The sequence below is a fragment of the Lontra canadensis genome, unplaced genomic scaffold (assembly GCF_010015895.1).
Source record: "Lontra canadensis isolate GAN:19392208 unplaced genomic scaffold, GSC_riverotter_1.0 scaffold17, whole genome shotgun sequence".
NCBI lineage: Eukaryota > Metazoa > Chordata > Mammalia > Carnivora > Mustelidae > Lontra > Lontra canadensis.
This window is the reverse complement of record NW_022631011.1, coordinates 14,281,876-14,299,179: the sequence shown is the minus strand read 5'-3', so window position 1 is coordinate 14,299,179 and position 17,304 is coordinate 14,281,876. Positions and strand designations below refer to the sequence as shown.

The following is a 17,304-nucleotide window of genomic DNA, read 5'->3' as shown; positions in this document are numbered from 1 at the left end:
TATACTGATTAAAGACAAACCAGAAAGGAGAGCACAGAAAACAACAGATTCACACAATTTCTTCAGGAAATTGATCTGAGATATCCAATAGCATATTTCCATTTACCCAAGAAAAAAGGGGAAAATAAAAGAGAATGTATGTAGATTATGAAATAATCTAATCTCTGCTTTATCCTCTATTAAGTTTACTGTATGTAAAAGCAATTTTCAATTTTTGCTTAATTCAAGAATACCAAAGTGACTGCTTTTCATTAAGAAGTTCAGAAGGTTTCCCCTTCAAAGATTATCCCGGCTATTAGCATTATTAGTAAATGGTACAACTCAAATTAGTTTCCACTTCAAGGGACTCTTACATTAGTGTCTACAAAAACCACATACTACATTTACATCCTCATTCATAAGGACAACCTTTCAAATGAAAGAGCCATCACCACTTTACAAATAACAGAGAAAGTAGTGAAGGGTGCTGATCAAGTATCAACAACATTTTCACCAAAACTTTCTCTAGGTTTTCAGCTATTCTCAAGCTGAACTTACCATGCCCTTCCATGTGTTCTGCTGCCATTATTTTCCCCAGGGAGAGTTGAAAACAGAAAACATTTACTTTAAATGCAATAATGTCAACAAATTATAGTTACATCAAAAAAGTGCTCATAGATCATAGATTATTATAACTCATCTTTGCAGCAATCACAAAATTAGAGTAGAAACAGATCTGAGGAAACAATCTAAAAAGCATTCAGTAAATGGTAGATATTATTACCTAGTTCAACTCCCCTATGACAAAAACTTAATGATCAAATGTTTCTGTCCAAGTAAGATCCAAAACCTAGTTAAGTGGGAAAATCAGGAATGTACAATTGACAAACAGTTCTTATCCAAGGGTTAAGGGAGCGAGGGAGTGCATTTTTCATTTTTAGGAAAATGTTTTCTTCTTTAAAAAATAATTTTTTTTCCTTAAAGAATAAATGCTTGAAGAAAAAAAAAAGGTGAACATCTTTCTGCCCCATTCCATGCCTCATCTAACTTGCCAGACTAACTACAATCACCAGCGTGGTGGTGGTGTCATTTCTCCCTCTCTATATTTGTGCTTTTATGTCAAATATATATAGTTTTCTAAAAATAAACATAATTTTTCATACAGAATATTCTTTATCTCATTTTTTGGACTTAATATAGTATCAAGGACATCCTTCTAAGACATCTATACTTATTTCTTTTAAAGCTACACTGTATTCTGTTATATAACTATTCCACAATTTGTTAATAGGTCTCAATTGACTAATTTAGTATTGCTATTAATTAATATTGACTAATTTAATATCATACTTTTACTACTTTTGTTACTATAAAAAAGTGCTTTGATAAACATCTTTATAAAACCATTTTTGAGTAATTATATATTTTTATTAGACACATTCCTGGAAGCAGAACCACTCAGTTACTGAAAGCTATATATACAGTTCAAATTCTAATCAACAGAGCCAAACTGCTACCAAAAATGTAGTAACAATATATAATCTCATTCAAGAGAATGAGAGTATATGTTTTCCACTTTACTCAGCCAAAAATTACTTTAAAAAATTTTTACCTCTTTCATTAAAAAAAGATGACACTTTGCTCCTCAACATACATTTAATAGTAAGGGTGGTAATCTCTTCATACGTTTAAGGCTCTTTGTATTTTTTCTGTGAATTGATCATTTATATTCTTTTGTGAATGGGTTTTTGTGATTATGTGGTTTGTAAGAGCCCTTTGTACACTTAATCAGTATTAGGCCTTTGTCATACATTTGCAAATAGTATTTCCCAGTTTTGACATGAATGAGTTTTTTCAAGCATACTAACTTTTGCCTCTACAGCTTCAAGATACTGCGTCAAACTATGAAAGAATGTTATTCCTAGACTTTTTAAAAAATGCTTTCCTATATATTCTGGTGTATATAAATGTTTCATTTTTTCATATAACTTAATCAAGCTATAATTATATTACCATGTAGCAAGTAAGCTAGGAATCCAACTCCAAATAGCTAGACGTCACAATACCATTTAGTGAATAACCTAACGTTCTCCACTAATTTTAAATGACACCTAATTATATGTTATATTTAAAATCTCATTCTACTCCATTACTCTGTCTTATCACTGTAAACAGTTTTAATTTCTGTAGCCTTATAATACAACTTAATATTTGGAACAGGTAATTTCCTCTAAATACTTCTTCTGTTTCCAAATTTTATTTAGGCTTTTCAATAGCATTTCAGTCTTTTTCTTAAAGTGCTATAAATTTATTCCTAGTATGTATACACAAGCACATGCAGTCACATACAGATATAGAGCATAAATACATACATATTTTTTTAATTGCTTATGAGGCTTCATTAAACTAGAAAACTTGGAAGGGCAGCAATCCTGGGCATTCTAATTAAGATAAGGAACATGCCTTAGATATCTTCGATGGCATATAAACGATTCTAATGTACAATCTAATTGAGACCAGCACAGTAAACCCTCAGCACTGTCAAATTTAGTACTCAAGGGCTGACCAATTTAGGAGACCAGGAGGTCCATAGCATGTATCATTTCAGCTGAAGTAAAATTTCACTCTTGCATCCATATGGCAGTTGTCTGAGAAAGAACTGATTTGCTGAGCTGAATGCCCTACTCCCGTGACTCCTGCAACTTTGTTCTTCTGCAGTCCCTGTCTCTTACAGTGACACCTACAGTAGAAAATATATTGCTTTAAACCAAAAAATAGCCCTGAAAAAAAATGACAACTGCCCTCAGTGTTGATGGAAGAAAAATGAAAGAATTTCACAAAGTGACAGTATTATCTAGAAAGCAGAGGCTTTTAATGAGTTGAAGAATAAAGTTTTATTTTAGTGTTAATTCATATCTATGATATGACAAGTCTATTACATATGCTCTACAAAGAGCTAAGAAAAAAAATCTGTGATACTATTTCAACAGGAATTCCAGCCTATGAACTTTGCCTGTAACCCAAGAGATAATTTTAAAAACTGCTACATTAACTTGAAACATGAGGATAAATATCGGGGAGGGGGAATCATCTGAGGTAGAGGATTCAATAAATACTTCCATAAAAACACAATGGATGTGGGCACTGGTTGCACAGACTTAAATAAATCAAATCTCAAGGATGGCTTTCAAATTTTTTCCTTGTGTAACTGAAGTTAGTAAGAAAGATGCTATGAGCTGATCAGTTCACCACAGGAACAGTTCCTCCCAAGGTGGAGAAACTTGTAAAAATTGCTATTACTACCCCCAATAGTAAAAAAAACTCATTTACTGTGTTTTAATGCAGTAACAGACAAAGGGGCTATTAAGACCAGAATAAATGTTCAGCACAGAAACAGACACAGCAGGGAAAAAGTATCACATCTTAAGCACCAAATTCAAACATACTGTCCTATATGGTGGTGACTGTGACGTGTTTTATCATTACTTGGGTTTGCTCTGTCATCCTGAGAATCCCACCACATAACATGAATAAGATCCACTTGCCTATAAATTTACAGTCCAAAAAATAAAGCCAAAGTACAATTCTGTGCACCCAGACCTCATAGCTATCTTTTCCAAAACAGTGCTATCAAAAACCTAGGAAATCTAATTCACTAATATCAAGAGTATGTAACTCCGTTCCCTATCCACAAAGCAAGTGCACTTTTCACATATTATAAGCCTTTTTAATTGATAGAATGCATACAAAAATACAATTAGTAGTTAAAATTTAACATAATTTTATACACACTATACCCAGTAATCTTTACTTTCAATTTATCTGAAAGGTATAGCACAAAAAAACCACAGGAATGACAATTTCTAGGGAAATGTACCACCACTCATCCCACCTCTCACCCCCAAAACAACGATTATAATAAGTTTCTTCAAATTTGATGACAAAACAAACCATCCAGGTTTGAAAAGTGAAAACAAACTTGGAAAGGAAAAAAGAATAATGACAGAAAATACAAGGTTGCAATGCAGACAGAAGAATTTGCTTCAAATAATTTTTATTCAAACTCCTAAAACCATAAATTGCCTTTACATTCACTGATAGTCCTTAGATTGCACTTGATCTTAGCCAAAAGGCCAAGAAGCTATGATAGTTCCTTGATTCAAAAACAGCAATATATTCAAACTGAAATTAAGATTATTTATTACAATACAAAACATAAACACACTCAAGAATCTATAATCAGCTCTACTAAATAATTTATGTCTAGCAACTGTTCATTTTGGTCAATGTCCATGCAGTATCAATTACCTGACACTATTAATATCATCCCTTAACCTAATTAGCTATCTTACGGAAATCTTTTAGAATAATTAATGGTTCAGTTCAACAAACATGTAAATTACACACCATGTGCCAAGGCCAGTATCAGGCACTGAGGATAAATATGCAGAAGACAACACAATTTCCTCCCCTCAAGAACTTAAATATAATTTCCAATATGTGACAAGTCAGGTCTTACAGCATTATAGGAGAGAGGAAGATAGATACTTAGGATAATCTGGGGTACTGAAGATGACTATCAGAAGGACATGACTGATATAAGGACTAGTAGACAAGGGAACAAAGAGGAAAAGGTCCACAGTCCAGAAGGACATTACGGACATGAACCAAGACAGCAGGAGGAAGGATTTAAAGAGGCGGAGGAGGTGGAAAGGGAAGTAAATTATTTGGAGATACAGAAAGAAAACATGGTTTAAGAAATTAAAAGAAAAACCTGGATTACTGACAGAAGACTACAGGCACATCTCAGTTTCTGCCTTGGCAGATGAGAAACTAGCTGGTTATAATTTTAAGATATGATCAACAAGATATGCAAGTTTATGACTTTAGTATAGGTATGTTGTGAAGTTGCTTTGGAAGCACCCAAATAAGTAAGTCTAAAAGGCAGCTCGCATTACGAATCTAAAGTTCAAAGAGAAGTCAGTGTTGGAGATAGATTTAAGAGTGAAAATCATCCCTAAGAAATGATCACCCAAAAAATGTATAGAGTATGGGACGCCTGGGTGGCTCAGTTGGTTAAGCCGCTGCCTTCGGCTCAGGTCATGATCCTGGGGTCCTGGGATCGAGTCCCGCATCGGGCTCCTTGCTCGGCAGGGAGCCTGCTTCCTCCTCTCTCTCTGCCTGCCTCTCTGCCTGCTTGTGTGTACTCTCTCTCTCTGACAAATAAATAAAATCTTTAAAAAAAAAAAAAATGTATAGAGTAAAAAGTATAGTGATCCAAGGATTAAAACCAGAGTGTATTAACATTTAAAAGGCAAACAAAGGAAGTATTTGATTTTGTTTTTGTTTTTTTCCTCAGGTATTCATATAAAAAATCTGTCTTTAGCCACACTTATTAAAAAAATCACTACCATTCTTTATAGGTCCAGAGTTGACACAATTTAGTAACATCTGCTATGGTGTACATATACAATGGAATATTACTCACCATCAAAAAGAATGAAATCTTGTCATTTGCACAAACAAGAATGAAAACTAGAGTGTGTTATGCTAAACAAAGTCAGTCAGTCAGAAAAAGACAAATATCATATGATCTCACCCATATGTGGAACTTAAGAAACAAAACATATGAACATAGGGGAAGGGAAGGAAAAATAAGATAAAAACAGAGGAGGCGGCAAACCAGAAGAGACTTTTTTAACTATTGAGAACAAACTGAGGGTTGCTGGTAGGGAGATGGGTAGGGAGATGGACTAAATGAGTGATGGGCATTAAGGAGGGCACTTGCTGGGATGAGCACTGCGTGTTGTAAGTGATGAAGATGATGACGGAGGAGGAGAAGGAGGAGGTGGTGGCTCTTCTGGAACTTTCCATCTACACACAGTCTTTGGGGCACCCAAATGGCTGAGTCAGTTAAGAGTCTGACTTTTGATTTTAGCTCATGTCGTGATCTTAGGGTTGTGAGATGGAGTTGTGAGATCAGGCCCCATGTCAGGCTCCACACTCAGTGGAGAGTCTGCCTGAGATTCTCTCGTTCCCTCTCTCTCTGTCCCTCCCCCCTTGCTCTCTCTAAAATAAATAAATCTTTAAAAAAAATTTTAAAAACACACTTTTGCCCTTGTTTAATATTGGTGTATTACCTACCAAATTTTATCTATTAGATGCTTTTACTACCAATCAGATTCAAAGTAGGAAGAGAGTAAGTTAGATACTATAGAAGTAGCTTTGAAATTGAGCCCTAGCCAACAATCCATCCCCTTAACTAGACCTTTGAGTTAACAAGGTCAGAAACATCTGACCCTAAACCACCTGGCATGCTGACATCAGATGTTTATTCTTTGAGATTAAAGCAAATGTGCAAATACTGTTGGCCAGTTTGGAGATGGGGTAGAAAAGTAATACATTACATACCTATTAGTGATGCAAAATAATAAAAATAATATCTGCTGTAAATTTTCAATAGCAACTATAAATGGATTGCTTTTTCCTCTTCTAAAATATTCATAACAAAGGTTATTTTAAATGCTTAAGATGATGTTTTTACAAGTTCATACTAATGAAACTAAGATTAAAAATTCCTTAATAATTACTCACTTTAAGTATCAATTTAATATTATAATGATGCACATACATGTTGCTTTAAATATTATTATATGTAAGAAAATAATTTCATTTACAACTGCACTAGGAATAAACTTAACCAAGGAGGTGGCACAGCTGTACTCTGAAAACTATAAAATGCTGATAAAAGATATTGAAGATGACCCAAATAAGTGGAATGATATTCCATGATCAGAATTACTATTATTATTACTATTACTATTATTAAAATTACCATACTTCCAAAGCAGTCTACAGATTCAATACAATCCCCACCAAAATACCAACTGCATTTTTCACAGAAATAGGGCAAACAATACTAAAACTTATATGGAACCACAAAAGACCCCAATGCAATCTTGAGAAAAAAGAACAAAGTTAGAGGTATCACAATTTCAGATTATAAAACACACTACAAAGTTGTAAAAATCAAAACAGCATGGGACTGGCAAGAAATGAGTCACTCTGACCAATGGAACAGAGTAGATCTAGTCCAAAAAGAAATTCATCCTTATATGATCAATCCATCTATGACAAAAGAAGCAAGAATATATAACAGGGAAAAAAGTCTCTTCAATAAATGGTGCTGGGAAAACTGGAAAACTACATGCAGAAAAATGAAACTGGACGACTTTCTTACATCATACACAAAAATAAGCTCAAAATAAATTAAAGACCTAAATATAAAGACCTAATGTCATAAAAATCCTAGAAGATAATACAACAATTTCTCTGACATTGACTGTTAACAACATTTTTCTAGATGTCTATTAAGGAAAGGGAAACAAAAGCAAGAATAAACTACTGGGACTAAATAAAAATAAAAAGCTTTTGCACGTTGAAAGAAACCATCAGAACAAAAAAGGCAACCTACTGACTGGGAGAAGATATTTGCAAATGATACACCCAAAAAGGGATTAATAACCAAAGTACATAAAGAACTTAACACCAAAACATAAACAATCCCATTAAAAAGCGGGTAGAGGACCTGTATAGACATTTTTCCAAAGAAGACACACAGATGGCCAACAAACTCATGAAAAGATGCTCAACATCACCCATCATCCGGGAAATGCAAATCAAAACTACAATGAGATTATCAACTTGGACCTGTCAGAATGGCTAAAATAAAAAAGAAATAATAAATATTGGCAAGTATGTGAAGAAAAAGGAATCCTCGTGCCCTGCTGGGAATTCAAATTGTTATGGCCACTGTTGAAAATAGTATGGAAGTTCCTCTAAAAACTAAACTGTAAGTATCATATGATCCAATAACTCCACTAGTGGGTATTTACCCAACGAAAATTAAACCACTGATTTTAAAAACTATATGGACCCTTATGTTTATTGCAGCATTACTTACAATAGCCAAAATATGGAAGCAACCCAAGTGTCCACTGATAGACAAATGGATAAAAAAGATGTGGTTTATGTATCTATATATAACAGAACATTCATAGCCATAAAAAAGAATGAACTCTTGCGATTTGCAACAACATACAGATGGTCCTAGGTGGTATTATACTAAGTGAAACAAGTCAGACCAAGAAAGACAAATACCATATGACTTCATTCATATGTGGAAACTTAAAAACAAATGAATAATAAAAAGCAGAATCAGACCTATAAATATAGAGAACAAACTTAGGTTGTCACAGGGAAGGGAATAGGGAAATGGGCAAAACGAGTGAAGGAGAGTGGGAGATAAGAGGTCTCCAGTTATGGAATGAATAAGTCACAGGGATAAAAGGCAGCATAAGGAATATACTCAATGATCCTGTAATAGTGTTGTATGTGAAAGATGGTTAACTACACCTGTGGGGAGCAGAACCTAATGTATACAGAAGTTGAATCACTATGTTGCACACCTGAAACTAATTTAATACTGTATGTCAGCTACACTCAAAGTAAAAAATTAAAAACCAAAAAAGAACTTAAGTAGATCAATATTGCTATGCATAAGTCAAAATCTAATTCATAAAAGATGTACATGTTTGTAGTTAATGTAGACTTAAAATAGAGAAATAAATTCATAAAATATTTCTAAAATACATTTAAAATTAATTCAACAAATAAGTAGCCATATTGTAAATTCCTAAAAAGAAATTGCCTTCTACTTTCATGTTTTGCATACACTTTTAAAAATAAGACATTTTTTTAAATTAATGAAACATTACTAAAGTAAACACTACACATTTTCAGTACCTCGCTAGTCAACCGTATTAGGAGAGCTGCAGCCTCTGAATATTTGCTTTGGCTTTTTAAGATTTCAGCACTAAGCAATACACATCTCTCAGCCAATACCATATTCCTAAAGACAAAAAAGACAAGAAAAATATAATTAGCACTACAGTAAAACTTTAATACATCACAGTAACCATGTGTTCTCACAGAGGGCTGTATCTGCCACCAGAATCTCCAAATACATTCTAGAACAGACTGTAAGGTTTAAGAGGTGGGATCCAAAACTGGCTCCATCACTTATTAGCTGCAGCCCTAAGGCAAGTTAAACTCTTTTTTAAGTTTCATTCTCCTAATCTGTAAATGAAGACAGTAACAGTACCCACCATTTCACAGATTTGTTACAAAAATTCAGTAAGTGTGTAAATTATTTTGGCCTAACAGCAAGTGGTGGGCACACAAAAAATGTTAATGATTATTAGTACTGTGTTGTAAACGCACTGCTATTACTATTATCCCTATTCCTTAATATTATAAGAGAATGAATTACCTCTATTTATCTGTCTTCCAACCCACCTATGCTACATAGAACAGTCAGAAAAATCTTTCCGAAAAATAACTTTTATTATGTCAAAGGATCTACACAATACTCAAGAATTCTCCATTTGCTACTACATAAATAACTACAGCTTAGCAATAACAGTAATAAATGAGAATGAGGTTTCCACAAAACACTATTTCACATGCACCCTGTACTCTAGCCAGGGCTCTATTCCCTTTCACCAGCGATGATGCATCCAAAACATTATTTCTGCCAATCACAATTCCTGAAATGTCTTCATGGCTGTCAAATCCCAACCACCTTTCTTTCAGATCCATTCTTCAAAAATCCTATGAAACCTCCTCTGACCACTTTCTGGATCAGTCTCCTCAGAGGTGGTGAGTTCTAACTCCTATGGAGTTCTGACAGAGTTCATTATGTGTATAAAACACTTTTCATTTTCTTCCCTGGACTACTATTTAACTCTTTGTGCTCTACCTATTTAACAAAAAAAAGTTCAAAATGGCTAACCCTTGGCTTAACAGTTAATTTAGGTTAGAAATGTCCACACAAAAAGATCACCCTCACTATACCATATAACCTCAGAATTACACATAACAAATTCCTAACCACAAACCCAAACAAAATAGAAAGAGAAAGGACGTAATAAAACACTAGTTTTAAAAATCACCTAATCTTATCTCTAACTGTATTAACTTGATTCAGGAGCTTGTTTAAATTTAAAGCATGAAAAACAAAAAACCATTTATACCTAGGAACAATATGAGTGTTAAGTTTACCTCTAAATGGATAGAACATAAACATTCTAGTCACCTACTTGCAGATATCCCTGTACGTCTGGATTGCCGTGTCCATGTAATGCGCAGGATATGGCCGAGGTGCTCCTGGCTGAAGGAAAGCTGACACTGCTGCCATTTCCTAAAGAAAAAGACATTATTTGTACTACTTCAAGAAGAGAAACAGTCTTATAGTTAAGCATTTGGAAGCCTACAAATTGGACTGAAGTTTGCTGATGCTTTTTATATATGCATACATATAAATTTCATGGATTAATGCAAACTTGAAAAATGTATTTATATACTTTTAGTTTTTAAATTATCGAGTCAAATACCAAAGTCTGTCATTCAGTATTTAAATAGCACTTTTCAAGAAGACCTGATAAACACTTTGAGTTATGGTATATACAACTAGCAATCCACCTAGCTGAAGACTCTGCCACCACCGTCTCCCTGTTCTTCTCTATCCCTCAATGAGTAAACAGACCCATAGACAGAGACAAGGCAAAGTACATCTTTTCTTAATCACTAGCATCAGAATATGACAGCAGAGCTCACAACTTACACTTTATGTATTTTAGCTACTTACACACTATTTTACATCCTATACCATACAAAAGGCACAAAAACCTATTTCTTAGATCTATATTACTGTTAATTTTCTAGGTCTTTTTACTTGGCTTCTAAAAGCCATTCTATTGTCGATGTCTATGCTTTTAGTTAATAATGCAAATAATATACAATGGTGCTAAAGAATTTAGAAGTGAAGACTCAAATACAGGGTTTTGGCCTTCTTGGTAAAATATACTACTATGACCTCTTATAGACCAAGCTTCAAAAAAATTTTAACTAGAAAAAAAGAACCTTTTGTAAATTGGGAGGGGTGGACTTAATGCCAATCCACTTTTAGAATGAATAAATGTATTTGTCTGCAACATTTTTTAAAATAGAAAAACATCAGATAATTATCTAAAAATTGGGAGAATGATTAAAACCTTTAACCTGACAAGCTATAGGTTCCATGATAATATAAACTGCATCTGTTTCAGAATGCATTTCTATCCTTGGTGTCCAACAGTATTTGCTCTAAAATTTAATGAATTAGCTGAATGAAAATATAGTATATCCATGTGACAAAATATACTACAGCCCTTAGCATGTTTTAACTACTTTATATTTTAATATACATAATAAATATACATATGCTTCTACATGATACAAAAAAGCAAATACATATTGAATATTTGGCAGAATTATATATTGTACAGAAACACTATTTACTATATACAATATATTACATATTAATACATGAATAAAAGGGTACTGAGACTATATGATAAAATACTATATTGTACAGAAACACATATTTGCTATATACTAATTATATATATCATAAAGCAATACATTAATAAAAAGATACTAAGAAAAAAATCCTGTAAGAAAAATATGTCCCCAAATTCTACATTATTTTCTAATTTATTACTGCAAGAAATATTAAATCAATATACATTCAAACAAAACTGACATAATTTCTACAGATCTGGTGAGAACATTCAAAATGATCACCCCAAGTTACCCTATGGTGTTCAATAATCCATTAAACCATTAAATCATGTCTTAACAGTCTTTGATATGGATTAATACTTTTTACAAAGATTTTCATCAAGGAGTGATCTACTTACCCTTCAGTTAGGTAAGGTAGTTATGACAGATTAAATACAAAAATATATATATTTAAGAACTCTTATTACTGGGGGAAAAAAAAAAAAGAACTCCTATTACTGGGGAACCTGGGTGGCTCAGTTGGTTAAGTCTGACTCTTGATTTTGGCTCAGGTCATGATCTCAGGGTCGTAAGATCAAGCTCTGCGCTGGCGTGGAACCTGTTTAAGATGCCCTCTCCCCCTCTCTCCTCCCCTCCAACTTGCATATGTATGCATGCTCTTCCTCTTAAAAAAAAGAAAAAAATCTTATTACTGGTTTTGCTATGATATATATTTTAACTTAAAATGATTATAACTAAATATCTTCAATTTTTAGCTAAAGAGGCAGGCAGTACGGTGAAAGGAACAAGCCCTGAGCTCAGCTGTTGCACAGGCAGGAGCTCTTTCCATCTGTATGCTCAAAAAACAAAACAGAAAACAACTGCCTACACTTTGGTGCACTCGGACCCCTTCTCCGGAGTACACACCCAGTGTACTTGCACAGTTCTTGGCTCAAAGCAGCTGCACTTCTGTCCATGTCTACTTTACGGCATGTCCACTGGTTAGGAGCTACTCTCTCCTCCACCTCTACTTCCAGCCAGTATTTACATGTTGGTTTTGTGTATGTTTTTTATTCCCTGAGGTAACTTCTAGCCATGCTGGAGGAGCCTCACTACATTACATAGATCTCACAAGGTACAAACACACTTTATGCTTTTGTTTGTAGTCTGGTTTCAAAGATACATATATATCTTTTTTTTTTTTTTTAAAGATTTTATTTTGGATTTGACAGAAAGAGATCACAAGTAGACAGAGAGGCAGGCAGAGAGAGAGAGAGAGAGAGAGAGAGAGAGAGAAGCAGGCTCCCTGCTGAGCAGAGAGCCCGATGTGGGACTCGATCCCAAGACCCTGAGATCATGACCTGAGCCGAACGCAGCGGCTTAACCCACTGAGCCACCCAGGCGCCCCAAAGATACATATATATCTTAAGAACTGTCCCAACCCTAATTTTCTCCAAAGCCTTTTGTTTTTAGGGCAGTTTTTATAGACTACAAGAATTTTCAGGTATTCATATATTATGTTATAGGAGATATGACTTTATTTTCCAGTACATAACTATCTTCTCTCATATAGTTGCTACTAATACCTCTACCTAAATGGTTTAAATATGATATTTATTAGAATGCAGATAAAAATGAAAAAGCTTATATACCATAAAACCACAGAAATCTTTTCTCATACCTTTATGAGATTCTACGTCTATACATTCAATTAGCAGGTACACAATGTACAAGTTAAAAATTCATACCTGTGTTGTAAAGTATTTATGAAATAACACTGAGTATTTATGATTTTATATCCATATAGTCATTATTTTACACTGTAATATTTAGAGTATATTATTTAGACTATAATGAAAGATTACAGAATGTCTAGCCAAGGACAATTCATGTAAGTTTTCAAGTACTTCAATTCATAAAGATTTCAGTTCCTAAACAAGGTTTTCAAAAGTTAGCAGGCGTTTTTCATTAAAAATAGTAGAGAAATAAAAAAATAACTTTGCTATTTTAGTTTTACATTGTTATTTTAGTTTTATACACATTTATTAAAACAAATGCAAAATAAATGGCAATTATTAAACAAATGTCTAATTTCCAGTGAAATATTTACTCTTACACATTTTTGTTCTTCACATTTTTGTTTACAAACATATATTTTTAAAGTGATTATGTAGAAAGGAACAGTGTTAATTTTACTCTTTTCTACAAAGAGAAAGCAGATTATGGATACACGTATGACTTTTAAAGAACTTAAAATGTTGTAAGGCATACAAGTATAGAAAATTCTTTCTGGGAGGCACCTGGGTAGCTCAGTCGGTTAAGCATCCAACTCTCAATATCGGCTCAGGTCATGATCTCAGGGTCATGAGATGGTGCCCCACATGGGGCTCCCTCTGGGCATGGAACCTGCTTAAGATTCTCTTTCACTCCACTCTCTACCCCTCCCCCCAACTCATTTTTGCTCTCTCCAAAATTTTTTTTTTAAAAAGCCTTTCTGACACACAAAGGTTTACATATCAACTATAAAAACTAACACAGTTGTGGCTTATAGCCCTTTATATACAAAGCAATGTGCTAGGCACAGCACAAGCCTTATACCATATCTAACCCTATGCCATCAGGATTCCCATTTAACAAGCAAAAAACCTGAGGCTTAGAGATGTTCAGTATTTACCTCAGATGATAGTCTGTCTCACACCAAAGTACATATTCTTAACTGATATATAGTCATACATCAAAAAAAAAAAATTGTTTAAGCAATTTTAAAGTATTTTTCAATAGGCCTAAAACCATCTGCTAAAAATAAACTACACTCAACATAATAACTGAAATTCAAATTAAATTTTGCATACACAAAATTAGAAGGTACTAACTTGTGAAAGCTAAGACATCAACTCTCATATATGACATATTTAAATATACTAGTTTGAGGAAAATCCATCAATTCAGCATAAACTAATTCAAAATCTATAATGCATTACATCCTCTTTGAGTACGACTTCATCCCTAGGTATTTTGCTTGCCATTTCATAAATAGAAACTTCTAAATCATCTATGATAACAGAAGTAAGAAATTATACTATTACAGAATACCAACCAAGGCACCAGCTGCATAAAGCATTGCTTGATCATTAAGAAAATCTTTCTTTGCAGTATGATAGCAACTATAAGCCAAATCATAATGCTGCACCAAAAAGCATAAGTCAGCCATTTTTCGGATCTGAAGCTCTGGTGCTTCTGGCGGATACCTGTAAATATAAAATAAGTTAAGAAAGTATTTTATAATTTATGACCCCTAAACCATTAAATACTATAAAATGTCTAACAAGCTGTTCAATTGTCTAACACATTATGAAAACTAATCTGGTCTTACAAGAATTCTATCTCCAACAAGAGACTGTTATTTCTCAGAGATATTTGGAAACAAATTATATTTATATAATTTATAGCCCTATAACTGGGAACTTCTCAACAGCAGGTAAGCATTTTCTCCGTGGTCAAATTATGAAGTAAATGGTTAAGTCTGAGTGACTAACTTTATATATAACCATGAAAAACATAAAAACCCAAGATGAATTCCATTTTCTCCTAAAACAAGATTTTATATTAATGACAACTGTCTAATTGTATGCCATAACTCAGAATCGCTAGACCATAATATTTTAATTCAGATGAGTTATTAATGAATACTTCATCTAACTCCATCTTTTTACAAATAGGGAAAGAAACCCCAAGCAAGGGACTTTCCCAGTTCTTTTTTATTTTTAGATATCTAATTACCTAATGGTTTAAAAGAAATTTTTAATGTAATTAACTTAGAGTCACTGGTCTTATCTACCTAAGTTTTAACCAATATGAAGTTAAAAAACTAAAACAATAATCCTTTTTTGCCAGACATCACAGAGTCAAACACCAGTCAGTTAAATGCAGGAAAAACAAAAACAACATTTTACTCACAGCAGTCCAGATGTGTTTTTCAGTTCGTTAATGCCTTTTTCTGGAACTTTACTGCCACTAAACCATTTTTTAGTTGCAGAAAATAGAGATCGACTTAAACCTTTTCTTGATATTAGCTACCAAAAAAGATTGTTACAAATGTGAAAAATTAGTATTTTATTTTTATAAACAAAAGAATTCTAAATAATTAAAAATCTTTAAAAGTGAGCAAATATTCCTTTTAGTAACACTGATTTAAAGAAAATTGTTCAATAAGCTAGCAAAATCCCTAGCGTAAATGAGTAAGTATCTTCCAGAATTTAACAGTATATCATCACTAATAGTGACACCAATAAATCCTAATACTGGTCTACCTTTTAAAAAAAATTAAATATTTTTAAATAACTTATACTACAATGTTCCCAAGTTTACTCTTCTCTGAAATTAAAAAAAAACTAATCCAAACAATTAAAGCTTACCTGATCATTTAATTGCCGAATTGTTTTTTCTATATGTGGCAAAAGGCCCCGAAATGTGAACTCTTGTATAAACTGTCGAATTCTATCATGATCAGTAAGAGTTAAACATGCACCATGAATAATTCCAGTATTTGCTTTCTTTGTTTCATGTAATGATGAAGCAAATTTTACATGATCTGGGCCATCAATGCTGTTAGAAGGGTCACTGGATGAGTCCAACTGAAGTGGGTGAGCTCTAAAGTTATTTGGTAAGCCATCTACTGAAAAACAGATCTTTCTTTTACTCTCAGAACCAACAGAAAATTGTGATATTACTACCATACTGCTAAAGAAAAAAAAGAACAATGTTGAAAGACTTTATCTTTCTGTATATAAGTCTAAGGTACAATAACCTTAACATTTTCCCTCCTAAAATTACAGGAGTTGAATTAACACTTGTTACAGATAGTAGAAATTTAAAGATTCATGTAAATTAAAGAAAAATAGTGTTAAAATAATACACTTTAAATAACACAGCTAATAAGAAAAATTTTTAACAAAAGAAATTTCAGAGATATCACTATCAAAACTATAATTTAAAATACAAAAATAAAGCTCTCAAGATCATGTCAACTTTGGGAATAATTAATGCTGCACATAGTATCTTCCCCCTTGCTTTCTACAAATTGTTTAAAAGAAATACATTACTCTTACAAATTTTTAAATGTCAAAAAAAAAGTGAAACTCAAATGATTCAAAAAATTCTTCAAAAAAAAAAATGAATCTCCCATTTTCTTTTTTTAATTATGAAAATTTCCCCCATCTTTTATCTGTAAGGATTAGCATGCTTTGAGAACACTGCATATTTTCAATCAAAAGAGGAAACTTAAGAGAAAGTAGCAAGACCTTTGACTTCGTTATCTAATCCATCCAATGAAAGCAAGTTACTATCAGAATTCTTATTTGAAGTTATAGTACAAGGGCCATCTTCATAGGATTCCTATCAAAATAAAATAAAAAAGCATTAGCAGTTATAATTTATTAATCATGTTTAAGATACTACCAAATCCATCAACAATTTCTTGCTATCAACCTTGCTATTTTAGCAAGATACCTTGTTTTCAGTCCTCCAAATTCTTAACTTCTTCCATATATATCATTCCAGTCCACACCTCCTGTATTCCTAACTTCCCTATCACATTCAATCTATTACCCAAATTCTTCTGAATCCAAATGATCTCTGTTTTCCTGTTTATATATGGTAAGCACATGCCTAAATAAGTACCTGCAGAAGTGTCTGAAATAAGAAATAAATGCAAAGAGAGATGGACTACCAGTCAGGAAGGGGTAAATAAGAGGGATGGTGTGGAATCTCCTGGGTCATGGATACGGTGTTTACAGGCTGGAGTAAATTCTGAATCCACCATAGGGTAAAAATACCAATACGACGTTTATCTGTACAGAGGTGCTGGTTTCCCAGTCAACAAAAAAACTTAAAATTAAAATACCCAGATGAAAAAAAAAAACAAAAAACAAAAAACAAAACCCA

The 17,304-nt window shown here is 33.1% G+C and overlaps 1 protein-coding gene and 1 pseudogene across 5 annotated transcripts in view; both read right to left on the bottom strand.

Annotated features, from left to right (window-relative positions):
* The window catches only part of TRAPPC8 (trafficking protein particle complex 8), a 75,299-nt gene that overhangs the window by 38,878 nt on the left and 19,117 nt on the right, over positions 1-17,304 (bottom strand). For 4 of the 5 annotated variants that reach the window (XM_032859688.1, XM_032859690.1, XM_032859691.1 and 1 more), the window contains 6 exons: positions 16,662-16,755; positions 15,777-16,036; positions 15,319-15,434; positions 14,459-14,609; positions 10,140-10,240; positions 8,785-8,890 (listed from right to left, as the gene is read on the bottom strand). In XM_032859688.1, coding sequence (XP_032715579.1) covers positions 8,785-8,890; positions 10,140-10,240; positions 14,459-14,609; positions 15,319-15,434; positions 15,777-16,036; positions 16,662-16,755 — 828 coding nt within the window. The remainder of the gene's footprint in view (positions 1-8,784; positions 8,891-10,139; positions 10,241-14,458; positions 14,610-15,318; positions 15,435-15,776; positions 16,037-16,661; positions 16,756-17,304) is intronic. The other variant, XM_032859689.1, reaches the window with a different exon arrangement.
* On the bottom strand, positions 3,973-4,124 carry LOC116868996 (annotated as a pseudogene).